Source organism: Glandiceps talaboti, chromosome 1 (genome assembly GCF_964340395.1).
Source record: "Glandiceps talaboti chromosome 1, keGlaTala1.1, whole genome shotgun sequence".
Lineage (NCBI taxonomy): Eukaryota > Metazoa > Hemichordata > Enteropneusta > Spengelidae > Glandiceps > Glandiceps talaboti.
The window spans coordinates 13,937,042-13,956,347 of NC_135549.1; the positions used below are offsets into that span (position 1 = coordinate 13,937,042).

The window sequence follows — 19,306 nt, forward strand, 5'->3', positions numbered from 1 at the left end:
ATCGCGTAGTAGACGTCTACTGACTGCTCGAGCGCTCTCTTCAACGTTGAAAGCGGCATTTGAGAGTTAATGTCAACAATTTACTCTGTTCGACAGACCAGAAGTTGGTGTGTCTTAGACACCACACGAAATTGTAACAGTGTGTAAAGCAGGATGCTTTGAAGAAGTCACCTCCGACTAACGCATCTTTTGATGTGTTCTGTGTTAGAGTAAATTGTAGCATAAAACGTCAAATGCTAAGGTCTTATGACCAGGATTCAGTGTGTCTCAAACAAGGATTGTGTGTGTTTCAAACAAGAATTGTGTGTGTCTCAAACACCCAAATGCTAAGGTTATATGACAAAAAGTGTAAGTTAAAACAAGTCAAGTATGCTATAATTGTATGTTCACCAAGAAATGAACTATCAAACGGAATATCACCCATTTGTTGCATGTTTATGATATTCACCTTTTGAGAGAGTGAAACGAGCCGAAGATTCAAGCCGAATTTGAAATGCCATAATTTCAACAAGAAATGTTGAGATTTTTACATATATGTATATCATGCTGGATACCAATATGGCCACTCCTCGAAGTCAAGTCGAAGATTCAAACCGCAAGATATTAAACACTAATTTTTTGTTGTCATAAGTTAGAATAATGACATTTTATATACATGTTCGTTATATTGTTTAAATGTTCGGTTTGTGTCTTATCCGTTGTGAAATTTAATGAGTTAACCTTGAACTTAATTATAAAGATTCGGCTCTGTTTGTACTCCTGGAATAACTCCATAAGCTAACTACAGAAAGGTGTGACTTATTGGAGTGTACACAATGATTGGTCTTTCCCTCTAAAGCTAACTTCGGAATCAGGTTGCTATGCTTTCATATGATCACCATGCCCTAAATTTGGGTTCGAATTCCTTTATCTGTGCTAGGCTATGCGGCTAGCATGGCCGATTGTTAACTTTGTCGTTGACATGTTCACCAAAATTTATGTAAACATACTGTAACAAGGTCAAATAAAAATGTGTGTGTTTAACAAGATAACTCGACCGACCCTAGTTCAAACCGCCGAACCTAAAAAACGTTTACATTCAAAAAGTAAAATAATGAGAATTTACTTCAATTTTCGTGAACATTTTCTTGCCAAAGTATCTTCGGTCAATTTGCATGTGTGTTTTTTTTTAAACCAGAGAAATCCTGTCTTTCGGACTGTAGTTGAATTTATATACTATAGTCTGTATATAGTGTTTGTCTACACTTAGCGTATATTTTTCTTCATTTACTGCTTTTATGAAACTATATCACAGAACTATTTTGAGCAACGATTATCTTTTTCTTGGGTAGGGGGGTTGAAGTCCCTGTTGTAGGAAACAAACCTTTGTTCTCTTTTTTCCTAACACGTCATGTGTTGCAGATAAATACAATCGATCACTATGAGTGATACAAGTACTGCAACCTTTGGAACTGTAGACTATGCTGTCTTTGGTGTAGTGCTTGCAGCGTCGGCCGGTATAGGCATTTACTATGGCTGTGTGCAGAAAAAACAAAACACACCGAAGGAATATCTCTTAGCAAGTCGTCAGATGCACTTCATCCCTGTGGCGTTCTCGTTGATGGCAAGTTTCATCTCCGCCATAGCAATTCTCGGTACTCCATCTGAAGTATTCGCCAATGGTTTGATATATTGGATGACAGTATGGACTTGGTTTATCATAATACCAGTAGGGGCACACTTATACCTCCCAGTGTTTTACAAACTACAACTCACGAGTATCTACGAGGTAAGACTATCATTACGATGATTCAAGTTGCAATTGTTTCGTTTATACCTCCCCCAACGCTGAACAGTTCTTTTCACAATCCAGATAGTTTACTACACACAAAACCACAAAGCTAAAAAGTTGTGTCCTGCGTACGATCGGACAAACATGAGTGACATAACCTCATTCAAAACTTCGTTGACTGAGGTAAAGACGATAGACATGTTTCGTGAACTTAATGCTTTTTTATTGTCATATTTATATCTATCTATGTCTCTATCTATGTCTCTATCTATCTATCTATCTATCTATCTATCTATCTATCTATCTATCTATCTATCTATCTATCTATCTATCTTTCTTTCTTTCTATCTATCTATCTATCTATCTATATCTATCTATCTATCTATCTATATATATATATATATATATATATATATATATATATATATATATATATATATATATATATATATTACGTATCGAGCACTGTGCTACGGATAAATCTTACCACTGACTTCATATATATATATATATATATATATATATATATATATATATATATATATATATATATATATATATATATATCTACGAGGTAAGACTATCATTATGGTGATTCAAGTTGCAATTGTTGCGTTTATACCTCCACCAACGCTGAACAGTTCTTTTCACAATCCAGATAGTTTACTACACACAAAACCACAAAGCTAAAAAGTTGTGTCCTGCGTACGATCGGACAAACATGAGTGATACATAATCTCATTCAAAACTTCGTTGACTGAGGTAAAGACGATAGACGATAGAACTGTATGGTTCATGATATTATTTATATATATATATATATATATATATATATATATATATATATATATATATATATATATATATTTGGTAGCACTGGAATTCTTTCTTGGTTGTAACTCGGAGTTTCACGCATTGTGCGATCATCAGAAAACTCTATCATGTTGTCTGATGATCGCACAATGCGTGAAACTCCGAGTTACAACTAAGAAAGAGTCCCACTGAGTACTACCAAAACTATTACGCTCTGCCACTGCGGTATAGAGCACTGTCTTAGCAGATTGATATTCACCGAGTTATATATATATATATATATATATATATATATATATATATATATATATATATATATATATATATATATATATATATATATATATATATATATATATATATATATATATATATATATATAACTCGGTGAGTATCAATCTGCTATAAGACAGTGCTCTATACCGCAGTGGCAGAGCGTAATAGTTTTGGTAGTACTGGAACTCTTTCTTGGGTGATGTCTGATGATCGCAATATGCGTGAAACTCCGAGTTACACCCAAGAAAGAGTTCCAGTACTACCAAAACTATATATATATATATATATATAACTATATATATATATATATATATATATATATATATATATATATATATATATATATATAACTCGGTGAGTATCAATCTGTGAGTATCTATCATGTTGTCTGATGATCGCACAATGCGTGAAACTCCGAGTTACAACCAAGAAAGAGTCCCAGTACTACCAAAACTATTACGCTCTGCCACTGCGGTATAGAGCACTGTCTTAGCAGATTGATATTCACCGAGTTATATATATATATATATATATATATATATATATATATATATATATATATATATATATATATATATATATATATATATAACTCGGTGAGTATCAATCTGCTAAGACAGTGCTCTATACCGCAGTGGCAGAGCGTAATAGTTTTGGTAGTACTGGAACTCTTTCTTGGTTGTAACTCGGAGTGTCTGATGATCGCACCATGCGTGAAACTCCGAGTTACAACCAAGAAAGAGTTCCAGTACTACCAAAACTATATATATATATATATATATATATATATATATATATATATATATATATATATATATATATATATATATATATATATATATATATATATATATATATATATATGGTTTGGTTGGTTGGTTGGTTGGTTGGTTGGTTGGTTGGACTTGGGTTTGTGATGTCCTACATCTTAAGACTGTAAGAGCGCAAGTGATTAGACATTCAGGTTTACTCTTCTTTTTTTTCTGTTTTCTTTCAGTACTTGGAACTTCGTTTTAATCGATCAGCTCGGATTTTAGGGACGTCTCTGTACATCTTTTACAAGGTAAATGTTTGGCGTTTTTATTCTGTTTTCTCTGGTACAGTAATGCTTGATTTTGACAATGCATCAATGTCAGTTTATAATGCCAATAGAGATATAAACTCTTATTGTTACAGATAGAAACTGAGAACATATTGATTCTGAACTCAGCCGTGTCTAACTCATCATCAATTTCAAAATAATCGCTGGTAGACTAGCACGGTAAATAGAGTGTGCACACTCTTATTAAAAGCATGCTAGACAGCAATGTGATCACAAAGCGGGCTGGGCTATCGCTAATCACAAAGCGGTGTAAAATATCTATAAACTCACATACATGTAGATGACTATTAGACAAGCGTGACAGAAAATCGATGATAGAATCAATCAAACTCTCGGTTGTAGACTCAGTTTAAAGTTTAAAGTTTTAATCATTTTCTAAAACGCCTTTTCCATTTTTAATTATATTCAAAAGAGCTGTACATTCAATAGATTTAAAGCATGGTAAAACCATCCAACAAATAGAGCTAAATTATCAAAAAAATTACAAAAAGACGGAAATGAATGACAACTTATTAAATTAAAACGCACGAGGTAATATTATCAATACGGTTTAAAATATTGTTTGAAAAGATGATTTTTTTTAAATTCTCGTTCAACATCAGCAATTACATTTAGTTGTCAAGTTCATTGTCAGAGTCGAAATGTTTATCTCGTACCTATTTTTATCTGGATTCGGCATTCTCGCAAACTAGAGTTGATATTTTCTTCCGCGACACATCTAGCTGTCGACTGTGCTTTTTGGACGGTGCCGTAATCAGAGCCAGTGGTTTACGACGACGGGATTTGGACGTACATATTAAACACCAACCTCGTTACACGTATTTACAGTTGGGTGACTGCCATGGTTTCACGTTACAATATCATGATATATGTGGCCATCATCTGAAACACAGACAGGGAACAATTATGACAGGCCAATATTCAATAAAACACATTTTCATTAATACAATCAAGTTTGTAGTCGTAAAATTCATATATTACTATTCGTCAATGTCTATTTATGTGCTTGATTTGTATTTTATGTTCGTCAAAAATATATAGATAATCGATAATCTTGACTCATCTTGTATTCGTGATTTTCAATAATGTTATTGATGAATCATTTTTGTATTCGTAAATACTATTTGCATTCATCAAATTACAGTCTGACAGACAGACAGACAGGCAGGCAGGCAGACAGACAGACAGACAGACAGACAGACAGACAGACAGACAGACAGACAGACAGACAGACAGACAGACAGGCATGTACTGGGCTGATTATATTTTTTAAAAAGTGTGTTGATCGATATTATAAACGATTGTGGTAAGCAGGTAAAACACTTCCGATCAGTTGGGTTTTGTCACGTTGCATGGATGATACACTTTTTGTCATATAACCTTAGCATTTGGGTGTTTGAGACACACACAATTCTTGTTTGAAACACACACAATCCTTGTTTGAGACACACTGAATCCTGGTCATAAGACCTTAGCATTTGACGTTTTATGCTACAATTTACTCTAACACAGAACACATCAAAAGATGCGTTAGTCGGAGGTGACTTCTTCAAAGCATCCTGCTTTACACACTGTTACAATTTCGTGTGGTGTCTAAGACACACCAACTTCTGGTCTGTCGAACAGAGTAAATTGTTGACATTAACTCTCAAATGCCGCTTTCAACGTTGAAGAGAGCGCTCGAGCAGTCAGTAGACGTCTACTACGCGATGTCCAGTGTTTTCGGTGACCATCCCGCTTTCCACTGATATTTCTCGTGTCTCCTTTTTCACCCCTCTCTCGCTGTGTCTTTTCGTAGAGTACGTACGTCCAGTGTCTACATCAAATTTTAAAAAGTGGTGTATGATACGCTCAAACTTCAATGATTCTTCATCCAAATTTAATATATATGGTACTCTGCCGTGATAGTAGTCCTGCTTGCATACGGAGTAAGTCGTCCCTTGAGCGAAACGCGTACACCGTCTGCGAGCATGACTACCGTGAAAGTGACTCTTCAAAATCGCAATATCACAATTTACGACCTGTTTTCTTGGTCGCGGTCCAATGGATGTTTCGCATCTCGTCGGTCATCTCGGTCCATGGAATCGTAAAAAGGGGGTACTTTTTCAGATCACCCTCCGAGAATATGGGTACGATGCCCCACTTCTCTCTCTCTCTCTCTCTCTCTCTCTCTCTCTCTCTCTCTCTCTCTCTCTCTCTCTCTCTCTCTCTCTCTCTCTCTCTCTCTCTCTCTCTCTCTCTCTCTCTCTCTCTCTCTCTCTCTCTGTAAGGATTAGGCGTCGTTGAAGGTATAGCTCTGGATTTATACGCTACGTTATGACACGACGTGTCGAAACCCCGTAGCATAGAAATCAAGAGCTAGTTGAAGGTAAAACTACCCGGATTTCGGAAAGAATGGGGTTTTTGAAGTGATTTTCTCCCAGATTCACTATATGAAAAAAAAAAGGGGGGGGTTCTTTTTCATTGAAATATTAACTGGAAAAGGGGTACATATGAAATTTCGCTAACAAGCCGGGGTACCCACCAATCCATGATCTAGCGACTGCCACTGCTGGGGCGTCGCGACGCGTCGGAGAGTCAGAATTGTTGGTCACCGAAAACACCCGTCCTGTAGACTACCCGAACTGTCAATCCGTGTTGACGGCCCTTTGATATGTGCTGTTTTAGAGTAAAATGTTGCAGAAAATGCCCAAATGCTAAACTCTTATGACCAGGATTCAGTGTGTTTCGAACACCTCAATTCTGGTCATAAGACCTTAGCATTTGGTTGTTTTCTGCAACAATTTACTCTAAAACAGAAGACATCAAGGGTTCCGTCAATGAGAGTTGAAGCAGACACAAGTTGGTGTGGTTTCGACTGGAGTGTTTGTTTTGTCGCCTGGAACTGCCGCATCTTTTGATGTGTCCTGTTTTAGAGTAAATTGTTGCACAAAACGGCAAATGCTAAGGTCTTATGACCAGGATTGTGTGTGTTTCGAACAAGGATTGTGTGTGTTTCGAACAAGAATTGTGTAAAATATTTGGTAATTAGATCTTACTGAGCTGTAACTCATACCCTATAGTAGTCTGAGGTATGGACTATCCTAAAGTTAATTCTTTTCAGATCTCGTACCTCTCCGTTGCCGTATATGCTCCTTCCCTCGCCCTTAGTGCTGTTTCTGGTCTCAATGTATGGGTATCCGTGATAGCGATTGGACTTACGTGTACTTTTTACACTGCCTTGGTAAGTATTAATCTGATTTTAATTATAACATTTTTACCCGGTAAGTCATGTGCATTTGATTTCAAGTTGTTAGAATCCAATATTCATTTACACGAACATGTACAAGCTGCGTTGGAACTAAATAGAGTATACCGGCACCAGTCCCTTTGTGAGATTTCTCTTTTCTTTAATATGTAGTCTCATATATCGTCATTTTTTTATATGTAAGGAAAATGTCATTCATTTTTTATTTAAAAAATCTAAATTACAAGATGGGCCTTCGCGTTCACCAGACTATTTCGCAATCAATCATCACCCCGTTTTAAATATTGTTTCATGATAACGCGGTAACTGTTGTGTTTTCAAAATAATGGTTATTTAATTCAAATAGAATGAAAAAGGCTCGTCGACTTAAATCAAGTATATAGTGTTGACAGAATGTGTATGTTTTAGATTAACAAATGTATCACGAAAATGTAATCGCAAACAGTGCAACATGAGGAAAGATCACTTGTATTTCGGGCACATAGAATGAATATACCACGACTGACATGCAACAATTGTAGATTAAAAGTAAGGTAAGCATTACTAACTACCACAAGGCTTTCAAAACAACTTCCATAACTTTTACTATGTACATTGTTTTCATCAACCTTTTCAAAATACTTCTGATTTTACAGGGAGGTATGAAAGCTGTCATCTGGACTGATGTATTGCAAAGTCTTATTATGTTTGCTGGTATTATTGCAGTCATAGTTCAAGGGTGTATTGACTTGGGTGGGATCGATACAGCATGGCAAATCGCTGATGATGGTGACAGAATTTATTTTTTTGAGTAAGTAATCATATTAACACACCAGTATTTAGTATTGCAAATGTAATCACATGACGTTATGACCACAGTGACCTATGCATTCATTGACAAACTTGTTTGTTTGTTTGTTTGTTTTTGTTTGTTTGTTTGTCTGTCTGTCTGTCTGTCTGTTTGTTTGTTTGTTTGTTTGTTTGTTTGTTTGTTTGTTTGGTTGGTTGGTTGGTTGGTTGGTTGGTTGGTTGGTTGGTTGGTTGGTTGATTGATTGATTGATTATAAACATTTGGAACGAGCCGGAAAACACCTGGCGATTGCACTCCATATCATCATGCATATTAGTAAAGAAATCAAGCAATTACATATTCAAAGATATTTTTACCAGTGTCCATACTCCCCTGTAAAGAAATCATACTTAAACTTCCTTGAATTAACAAGATCAAAGGCAAGTGTACGATACCATAAACTAATCGTTGTAACTACACAAATTAGGAACATACGACCCCAACCATGCTTACTACATGAAATGACCTGTCTGTATTTATTTTTCTTTGATTATCGGTGCCGAGTTACAAAATGAAAAAGTCGTCGTGGTTTACCTGTGAATCTATCTGCTGAATATTGATATCTGAGTCTGCTGCCCAGCAAATGTTTTAAGACGATATAAATAGATAAATGTTAAACTAGTCTATAACTTCTGAACGCTTTAAGTCTCTTTGATGAACACAGGAGGCCCTTTTCATTTGATTTTCTTGTTTGCTTACAACATGATTGTCATCATGCTACGATTCTCACATTTCCTTTAAGTTGGAGTTTTGACCCAACGGTTCGTCACACCATGTGGTCTATGTTCTTAGGATTTACAATGGGAGTGATTCCTACGTACGGAATAAGCCAGGCTACCGCCCAACGATTTTTTAGTTGCCCAAATGTGAGAGAAGGTCAGAAGTAAGTATGAACATACCTTTTCGCAATTATCTGTATGAAATGCATATTAAAGTACTAAACATGATGGATTCGTCATTTATATTCAAATTTCTACCAATTAAAAGAAATGGAAATACACGAGTTTTTAGACATGTTGATACAATGTCTTGGTCGGTGTTGCCAGCAATCGGGGGAAGTACACGAAAAAGTGTAGACGGTGTTGTCGTTGGTGGCGCTCATGCAATCTCTGCTTTGCGGTGTGGAGCGAAGATAAAGATCATAGTGCCGCCAACGACTGGACATACAGTTTAGATCCTATTTTGACCCAGATATCTTTAACATTGCGAACTTTTTCTAAGCCACATATTTCTTATTTTGATCCTAGGGCCATGTATGCAAGTATTCCTATAGTGATGACAATAGTAACACTAACTTGTCTGTCAGGTGTTGTTATGTATGCAACATACTCTGATTGTGACCCACTCGAAGCTGGATACATTGATGTTCCAGATCAGGTATGACGAGTATTGTTACCTTTGTGTGTATACGTTGTAATGTGTACAGTGAAAAGGAGAAGGAAAGTGGGTGAGTAGTCAAAGAACCAATGACAGATCGATATCACAAGTTTATTGTCCGTCTTATGCTTGCAGACTAGTTGCATTTGTGATTGTATGGATGACACGCTGGCAGCAAATTTAAATTTGGTACACAGACGAAACCATCTTTCCGAAAAATCTGATATTTTACACCCTGAGTTACAGTGGTATACTTGAAGGCCTATAAATACCCCATCAGTCATCAATTCAAAGGATAGACGTTTTTATGACAACAATTTATGAAATTGTTAAAATGTTAATGAACGTTGTTGTATTAATTGAAGCAGTCCCTTTTTGTTTGTTATGACTGATATCTTAGACCACTCTAATTCTCTGTAGTGGTCTGAGCTGATATACAAGGGATGGAGCAGGCCTTCTGTCACTGTCGTTTTACCCTCGTGGTCCTTTGGTTGGAAAGCAAAAGGTCGGTGGGGGTAGGGAGGGGGCTAGCTATCGTTTTAGGGTTCAGAACAACTCCTTTATCTATTACACTGTTACAGTATTAAATACCATAGAATTGGATTTGACTTTTTTTTTTTCAATTAACCAATCTGATTATGTTACAGAGATTAGCCTATTTCACAGTAGACAAGTTCAATCATTTACCAGGACTTGCTGGTTTGTTTATATCAGCCACATTTAGTGGAGCTCTTAGGTAAGAAATATGACTCTTCTTCAATATTATTTACACATTTATAAATCGTGTAAACAATCACGATGAAAGGAAGTTTGACGTGTGTTAATATTCGAGCCAAAGGTCAAAATCAGCCAATTCTTAACTTAAGGAGCTGGACGGTCAGGGTTAGTTTAAAAGAAAACAAACTGTGTTACAAATATGTCGTTATATACTGATAATAATTCACACAATTATATTACAGTTCTCTGTCATCTGGACTGAATTCTTTGGCAGCTGTTACGCTGCAAGACTTCATCAAACAATCTCGATGTGCTGAAAACATGTCAGAGCAAAAAGCTACCGTCATTTTGAAGATTGCCAGTAAGTTTTCCAAGGCCAACAATGAGGAACATGCCAGTATGCGTTGGTCGTTGTTTTTGTTGTTGTTGTGGTGGTGGTGGTGGTGGTGGTGGTGGTGGTGGGCGTATATTGTTGTGTTTGAACGACGCATTCTTATTATTTTGACGCTGAAATAACATTAATTATTCTAAAATAGATTACAATTATATATATTTGTATTTGTTTAATCTCTTCAACCGCGAATTTTCCAATGTAGGTACTGTATACGGTTTATTGGCTATTGCATTGGTAGCCGTCGTCTCACAAATGGGTCTTGTACTGGAGTTAGCCTTGTCTCTCGGAAATCTTATCTTAGCTCCTATACTGGGTATGTTTACTCTTGGCCTGTTCTTCCCTTGGACCAACAGTATTGTAAGTAATATTTATAGTGTTTACAAAACATGAAAAGTATAATTAGATCAGTAAACTCAGTGAGCAATACATTAACTTTTGCGGATGTAAAATTTGTGACTTAATGTAATGTGATGAAATGGCGCTTTATATTTATGCTGGACAGGTGTAATAGTAAATCTCGAAAGTTATTTTGGCAAAATGGCCCAGCGAGCGATAATCTGAATCGCTTATATATCATTATTACGTGTTCATCATCAACAATTTACTTTTTATAGGGTGCGATTTCAGGGGTGATTTCCGGCATGTCCATTGCCATGGTAATTTTGATAGGAAAGTTTATTTACCCACCGTCTTGGCCAACACTACCGGTATCGACTGAAGGGTGTTTTGTTGAAAACATTACCGACATAACAACATACAGCAGTATGATGACAACGAATATGTTCACTCCACCCACTCCACAGACACTATCTGGAGCTGAGTATGTATAATAGAGTGCTCTGGAGCGAAGTCTGTATTATAGAGTGTTCTGGAGCAAAGTCTGTATATTAGTGTGTTCTGGAGCGAAGTCTGTATAATATAGTGTTCTGGAGCGAAGTCTATAATCGAGGGTTCTGGAGCGAAGTCTGTATAATATAGTGTTCTGGAGCGAAGTCTGTATAATAGAGTGTTCTGGAGCGAAGTCTGTACAATAGAGTGTTCTCTGCATAATAGAGTGTTCTGGAGCGAAGTCTGTATATTAGAGTGCTCTGGAGCGAAGTCTGTATAATAGAGTTTCTGGAGCGAAGTCTGTATATTAGTGTGTTCTGGAGCGAAGTCTGTACAATAGAGTGTTCTCTGCATAATAGAGTGTTCTGGAGCGAAGTCTGTAATAGAGTGTTCTGGAGCGAAGTCTGTATAATATTATTTTAAGTGTTCTGCAGCGAAGTCTGTATATTAGTGTGTTCTGGAGCAAAGTCTGTATAATAGAGTGTTCTGGAGCGAAGTGTGTATATTGTTGTATTATGCAGCAGACTGTGTATATTAGTGTATTCTGTAGCAAAGTATTATATTAGTGAATTCTGTAGCAGGTATGTATATTTAGTGTATTCTGTAGCATCAGATGATTGTCTTCCTCCACAAGAGATGGCATTTGAGTATCTATATTATATAATCATTCGACTACCAAGTGGTCCTAATTACTTTAACATCTAGTTACACATATTTCTGCCTCTGTTTGACGATTACCTCTTTGCAACATCATTCAATTTTTTTTAGACTTTTCAGCCGTGGTGTGTTCATCAATTGAATATAAAAGTGTCTACAGAAATTGATCATAAATCTCAATTCTTCATTTGCCAACATGACAGTTATAGAATTGATGCATTTTGCACTCTAGAAACGAGCCTCACAATAGTCTAATGGAATATTTTCTAAAAATCAAAATAGCACGCCTGCAGTAGGGCTGGAAAAATTGCTTACCAAACATTATGCTTTGGATATTTTGTAAGCATCTACGAGGGTTGGGTTGGGTTAGAGTGAGAGTGGGGTATAGAAACGTGTATATCAGTAACCCTCAAAGCCAAGGTCACTTGGTGTAGTGGGTAAGAGACAATACCTCTGGTAAACAAGATGTTAGCAATGCAATAACGTGTTTTTTTTCTAAAAGACAGAAAGTCCTCAAACAGCTCATTCCTTAATGCATTTGACACAACAACTCTGATAACAGTAACAATTGATATCAGTAGCATAGTGATAAAGTAATAATAGATACCTTACAAAGCTGCCAGCAAAGATAGTGATGCCAGCCAGAGGCGACATTAGCAGAACATTCCCCCAAGACTATAATCTCTGTATTTAGAATGATACCGCGCGTGCCGCCTTTCATCGTACCGTTTTGTTGTGTATATGTTTATCAGTTATCGTTTCTTACTATCTTTACCTTCCAAGAGCTGGATTTGCATGGTTTCTTAATATGTCCTACTTATGGTACAGCCCAATGGAAGTCACCGTTACCATCATAGTTGGAATTGTTGTTAGTTTCTTAACAGGTAAGATATTATTGTCACATTAACTATCGTTTTGTTTATAATCTGCAAAAGTATTACTACAGTACTGAAATATCTAAGGGAATTAAAATATAGATAGGCTGAACTATAAATGACGCATATACCAAATATACAAAGTACACATACAAGAAAACAACTATTAAGTACACGTAAAGATAGGTACAAACAGCAAAAAGGGTGATACCAACAGGAAGAACAATTAAAACCTGTACAAGTTCAGAAAAAAAAACTATAAGCTAAACATATTCAAAATAATCATTTGCCACGCGAGTTTATTTTTGAATTTAAAGTTGTATTCACCAGCCGCCAGTCATTTTTGAGATTGTTTCAAACCACCGATGCCTCAGTGGTAACTGAATGATTGCTGACAATATTTAGTTATTCTTGCTTTTGGGATATTAACATTATGTTATCGTCTCTCAAATGATATTTTAGTATCTTTATTAGCTACGGCGTTATTTCTTTGCTGGGAAAGACTATCTCAATTTGCTGATGCACTTTTATGCTATTAATTTTAACAATTTGAAGACTGGGACATTGAATAAAAAAAGACGTTATATGTGGCTGGCGCGTGTACAGAAAATTATCTAAAATGTTGTATTATACCATTATATTTGTAGGAGCAACTGATCCGAAAAGTATTAATCCTGAGCTGCTTTCTCCAGTTGTCCGTAAATTGTGCTGTTGTCTTTCCATAGATAAGAAGAACGACGGTGAGAATATTGTAAGTGCAGCTATTGCCTAGTAGCCAAGAAATAAAATGATGGAATTATGAGTAAATGCTTTAAATCGTACAAATAGATAAAACAAACCACCCACCCACCCATCTGACAGACAGACAGACGGGCAGGCGGGAAAGCAGGTACCACCCACCCCCCGCACACAGACAGAGACACAGACACTCATCACACACACACACAGACACACACACACACATACATACATACATACATACATACATACATACATACATACATACATACATACATGCATGCATGCATGCATGCATACATACATACATACATACATACATACATACATACATACATACATACATACACACACACACACACGTACGTACGTACGTACGTACATACATACATACACACACACACACACACACACACACACACATACATACATACATACATACATACATACATACATACATACATACATACATACATGTACATACATACATACATACATACATAACGTGACTGTGTGAGTGTGTTTGGGGGTTGGGGTTATATCAATACGAATGAAAAAAATTATGCTGTCTTTTGAGTGGCGAATTGTTGACCCTTTTCTACCTAATTGGTAAAGTTTTGTATATTATATGTGTCTTGAATTATTCATCATTACTCGAAACCGTCACAATTCATCTTTATTTTTTACAGGAAATGGATAATGGCAATTTCACATCTATTAGCGATGATATATTTCGTATTGGAATGGCCGAAGACTGTCACGGCAAGAAAGATGAACATAATCCTGTGAACGCTTTCCAGTTGACATAAAAAATCAACAAAATTTCTCTTTCAAATTCAAAACATTCTATGATACATGTTATACATGGGTGTATGATCAACTGTGCATCTATGGAAATCAAGAACTAAAGATTAAACACATAACACGAATACTAGAAAATGTTATTTTAGGTATCGACTGTGATTGCTCCGTCGTTATACCGCCCTCATGCCAATTAAAAGATAAAAGATTAAACAAAACCATGATCTCACGCTAAAGTCGATTCACCTCCAAGACATTTTTTTTCTTTTTTTTTCTTTTAATAACCAGTCTTTATAGCGTCGATCTGTAGGCGGTTGAACTATAAAATCTATCATTGACCCGGCTAGGCTTTACTATGAAGTACGAAAGTGATGCAAACTAGAAGAACCGTATCTTTACCTGACGGCTAGAACCCTTAACTAGCAATGTTGCAGTGAATATGATGACATGGCGCCAGTCCATATGGTTGTAGCTAACAGGTTAATTTGTAGACTGCAATTATTAGACAAAGTTGGGGGGTATTTTGGAATAAAGGTTTTAAATCAAATCCTCCATCTAGTAAGTACTGACCAATATCATGTCAACATTAACGTGAGCCCGGGAGGCGATGGACGACGTTCAAATCAGTACGCTACAATTTCCCTTATTAGTAACATCAAGACAATACAGAAACATGGCATTACTTTACAATTGTGTTACACATAATGAACATTTTTGTATCTCCCCCATCCCGTCCCCTCATAAATATCGTTTTCGATTCATGTAATCAAATAAAGTATATCTGCATTCTCCTCAAATGCATCAATTAACAAAGACAACTATAGCTGTACATACAATTTTGAAAGAAAAGAAAAAAACAAGTACAAAGAAAATATCCACTATGTATAAGGGACACCTTCACATACAGCTGAAGTCATCAATAGCCCTATGTCACGACTCGTTATTGATTCCCAGAGAATAGTACCTGTCAATCAAAATCATTTGTTATTAAGTGATCAGCTACAAGCTAAAGATAGTTTATACACATAGCGACAGCTGGTATGAACTAAGATATACGCACTCAACCGTTAGAGAGAATTCGTCAAATTAACGTAATGAGACTAAGTACCAGTCCTCGAGGCTACTGCTTCTCCTTAATGCAGTCACTGTTTTCCAGGTCTTATAGTTTAAAAAGTGTTCAATTATGCCAGGAATACACCAAGAGGATCGATGTATGAGATACGGACTGAGTCTACTTCTTACAGTCTAAACGTATGGAATATCATACAGCCGACAGGCAAACAGGCGGTACATAACCATGAACTTATCAAAAAATATTAATTTATGTACTATCCTTAAATCGGAACATTCAAAAACAATTCTGCAAGTCTGATGAATTGAAGTATTTCAGTTCAAGATACATGTAGTAAATTCTTTGAAGACTCATGATAATTATTTAAAAAATCCACTCATGAAGAGAAGACTGTCGATCAACATTTCCCAGAGATGTCACATTTACAGTAATTGCCTTGTATCACATACAAACTGAATAATAGTCACCTGTGGTCTAATTCCCTGGTGTGATGAACCCGGTAGAGCAAAGGTTAAAGGTTATATTCCGATGAAAGACTTATACCTAGGTGACTTAAAACTCACTCAAATCGTGATTTTACCAATCAGTCATCAACTGTTTATGCCATGCAATCACTTGCTTCAGATTTGAGGGGGTTTTTTGTCAATGCATGGTGGACATATTTGAAAGATGTTGCACTGATCTACGTGGCTGTATCGTGGATATGAACTCCAACGTGTTACTTATGAATCAAAAATAAAAAGTTTGTTTCAATAGTATTTTCGATAATGTTTATGCTTAAAACGGTACTGAGTTGACGTCGAAGAACTTCGAGCAGTTGCAGGATCATTTTTTACTTCTCGTAATTTAAGGAGAGGTAATGGATATGGGTTCTGTGTGTCCGTGTGTGAGGGGGGTGAGTGTGTGTGTGTGTGTGTGTGTGTGTGTGTGTGTGTGTGTGTGTGTCCGTCTGTCTGTATACACGATATCTCAAAAACTGCGTCACTGATTGTAATGCAGTTTTGCATACATCTTTGTTACAGTTACCGCAAGAACTAGTTTGATTTCGGGCAAAATCCGTACACATGAATGGGCGAAATTAACGAATAGATGGTTCTCACCAAGGACTTAATTATGAAAACTACTAATACACTCCTAAGTTTTCAATCTTCTGATCGTACATGACTTTACATATGTTTTAGTTCAATCATTGAACTTTGTCCTGGACATATACCCGTCATCATCAGGATAAAGGATATCCGTAAGCATACTTAAAACACTTCAGTATAGAGATTTCGATCGTTACAGACCAAAGAACCACTACCTGATAAATTATCGAGATTTATCTTAGAACCCATGCACTTCGAAGCCATCTTGGGGATGAAGTTTCCAAGAACTGTAGAGTATAAAGCTAAGGATATCTTACTTTGATCTCAAAGCAAACCATTTCAGCGTTATATGGTATACATCTGTAAGCCTATTCCTTCGAATTATGACAGTGGGGGATTTACGTTAAGCTCCATTTTTAATACCATCTATGCTATACAGATAATGATGGAAATGTAATAAACTACACAATGGCCGAGATTGAGAGACTCCTACGTGCTATTTTTAACTAAAGGAGATTGATAGATGTATGTGTTGTGTCTGTATTCGACATTTTTCATCAACCCGTTCAATTAACTTGTCTATCCTAACATACATAAGTTCATGGGAATACATCTTAGCACAAAATCCCTCCCCCCCCCCAAAAAAAAAATGATGGAATCTTAAATTACAGAAATGTTGGTACCAAAACTGATAGTAATAATGTTTTTTTATTACTATCAGTAAAACTGATAGTACGACATATTTGAGAGTTATTATATCTGAAACGAAACCGCTGAAATAGCTAAGGACATTTTGTTGTGGGGATGGGGACGAAGGAATAAAAGAGAAATGAACAGATAAGGTCGAATGCCGCACTACAAATGCGTTTTTATACGTTTTATATTGTATGTAATTAAAATACAGAATATGGTAAAGTACGTTTGATATTTTTTTACATCTCTTGTTATGAGTACAGTAGTGGTATTATATTTACACCTAAGGTCAAATAATAAAAGTTGTTTGGTTTCGGTTACCCGACCCCACCTAGTTTTTCAGGCCGACCCTAAACTTTTTTTTACGTATTCGAAAAAAATAATAATAAAATCGCGAAAATCGTGAAGTCTCGCAAGAAATTGTGGATGCGGAAACTGACATCAACTTAAAAAGACAATATAAAACTATTCTTCCAATCTGTAATGGCTGTACATCTCATGAAAGGAATAAATGAACAACAAAGAGACCATTTGGAAAATGAAAACCTGAACTAGACACTCACACATGAAAAAAATATTGCAGTATTCGTTATTGAAAAAAACCTAGAAATTACACAGTATCTGATTTAGCACCTCAATTTTCTATAATCTATCCGATCAAAATAAGAGCAAACTCATGAATATAAGTTTATTGTCTGTATATGAAATGTATAGAACCAAGCTTACCAGCTACGTGCACAGACTAGACGACAACAACACATATGTACGCATCTATTTGACATGTTAAGTGATGAACAGGTAAGGTTTCATTTTTTTTAAATAAAAGGTGTCAGTAAATGCACAGTATGAACGTTATTGTGTTTTACAATCTCATTTGAGTGACAAGTTTCTCATTTGAGTGACAAGTTTCAATCCATCAGTACAGTACCCTAATATTCGCATTTGACTCGATCCTTTGCTTTCACTGCTAACAACATGTACATAGTATAACATATATCGTTGTGGTATTAATGTACCGTCTCTGGAATCAATTCTCTAGAATCTATTGCCAAAGATGACATTACTTAACCTGAAATTCGATGGTGGAGTAGGCATGGTATCTTGAAGTTGTTTTGGTATCTTAGTGTAATTGAGTTTTTAATAAATCTAGGGAACGTGTGCGTTTAGCATCCGTTGGATTGACCGAGATCGGTTACACCTGCGAATAATTTAGATTACTGAGATATTCAATTTTTAATTACTTTTATTTAGTTTATCTCTGCTTTGAGAAAAGTGACCTCAATCTCGTGTGCATGGTAGTACATAAGGGCACGGATTCTCTTTTTTAAAATCCAGCTTTAAATCTCTACCAACAATTAATATACTAGTCTGGTCTTGTCCTTCTCTCGGAGACAAACATGTAACAATCTTTCAAGTTGACAAAGTTTCATCGAAATCAATGCATAAGTTTTGGGACATTCTGCTTTAAACAAACAAACAAACAAACAAACAAACAAACAAACAAACAAACAAACAGGCAGGCAAGTAGGGGTGAAAACATACTCCAACCTAAACTCTCGTTTTTATTGAGTGCAAGCGAAACTACCCCACATTAACAGGTTAAAAATGTTAAATGTTGAAAATTGCGATAACAACCAAGGTGGGTTGATGTATACAATGACCATAATTCAACAAAGTGTATCAGCGCCGTGGGTGAAAAGGGAAGATTATTGCACAGCTTGTGGTTCCTCCACAGTAATATGACGTAATTTTAAAGGGACCGTATGGATGAGGATTAGGGTATTTATTTTTGGATTTTTAATTTATAAAACAATATTACCATGACTTCCTACTTTAAAAATCAATGTGAAACAACATATGCCAAGTCCTAGTTTGTAGCTCAATAAATTGCAAAAGCATAATAAATTTGTAAAATGTTTGTTTTTGTACGTACAATAACAAACTTTTTACACATTTTTTTTAGCTTTTTGCAATGTATTGAGTTATAATCACAGACTTAATCAATGTAGTTTCTCATTGATTTCTCAA

The 19,306-nt window shown here is 35.9% G+C and overlaps 2 protein-coding genes across 2 annotated transcripts in view; both read left to right on the top strand.

Moving 5' to 3' along the window:
• LOC144433517 (uncharacterized) overlaps positions 1-19,306 on the top strand; it is a 120,309-nt gene that overhangs the window by 37,737 nt on the left and 63,266 nt on the right. The window lies entirely within an intron of this gene.
• Positions 1,421-14,433, top strand: LOC144442598 (sodium-dependent multivitamin transporter-like). Its single transcript, XM_078131981.1, has 13 exons — positions 1,421-1,768; positions 3,858-3,923; positions 7,066-7,185; positions 7,845-7,999; positions 8,781-8,921; positions 9,286-9,415; positions 10,063-10,151; positions 10,375-10,493; positions 10,729-10,883; positions 11,141-11,346; positions 12,795-12,895; positions 13,534-13,637; positions 14,314-14,433. The coding sequence occupies exons 1-13, from the start codon at positions 1,421-1,423 to the stop codon at positions 14,431-14,433; spliced, it is 1,854 nt and encodes a 617-aa protein (XP_077988107.1).

What these genes read in the sequence shown, in the direction of transcription:
- LOC144442598 (XM_078131981.1), top strand. Translation starts at nt 1,421, where the DNA reads ATGAGTGATACAAGTACTGCAACCTTTGGAACTGTAGACTATGCTGTC. An exon ending in CTCTGTACATCTTTTACAAG is followed by an intron (nt 3,924 to 7,065) that starts GTAAATGTTTGG and finishes AATTCTTTTCAG; the next exon opens with ATCTCGTACCTCTCCGTTGC. An exon ending in GTACTTTTTACACTGCCTTG is followed by an intron (nt 7,186 to 7,844) that starts GTAAGTATTAAT and finishes CTGATTTTACAG; the next exon opens with GGAGGTATGAAAGCTGTCAT.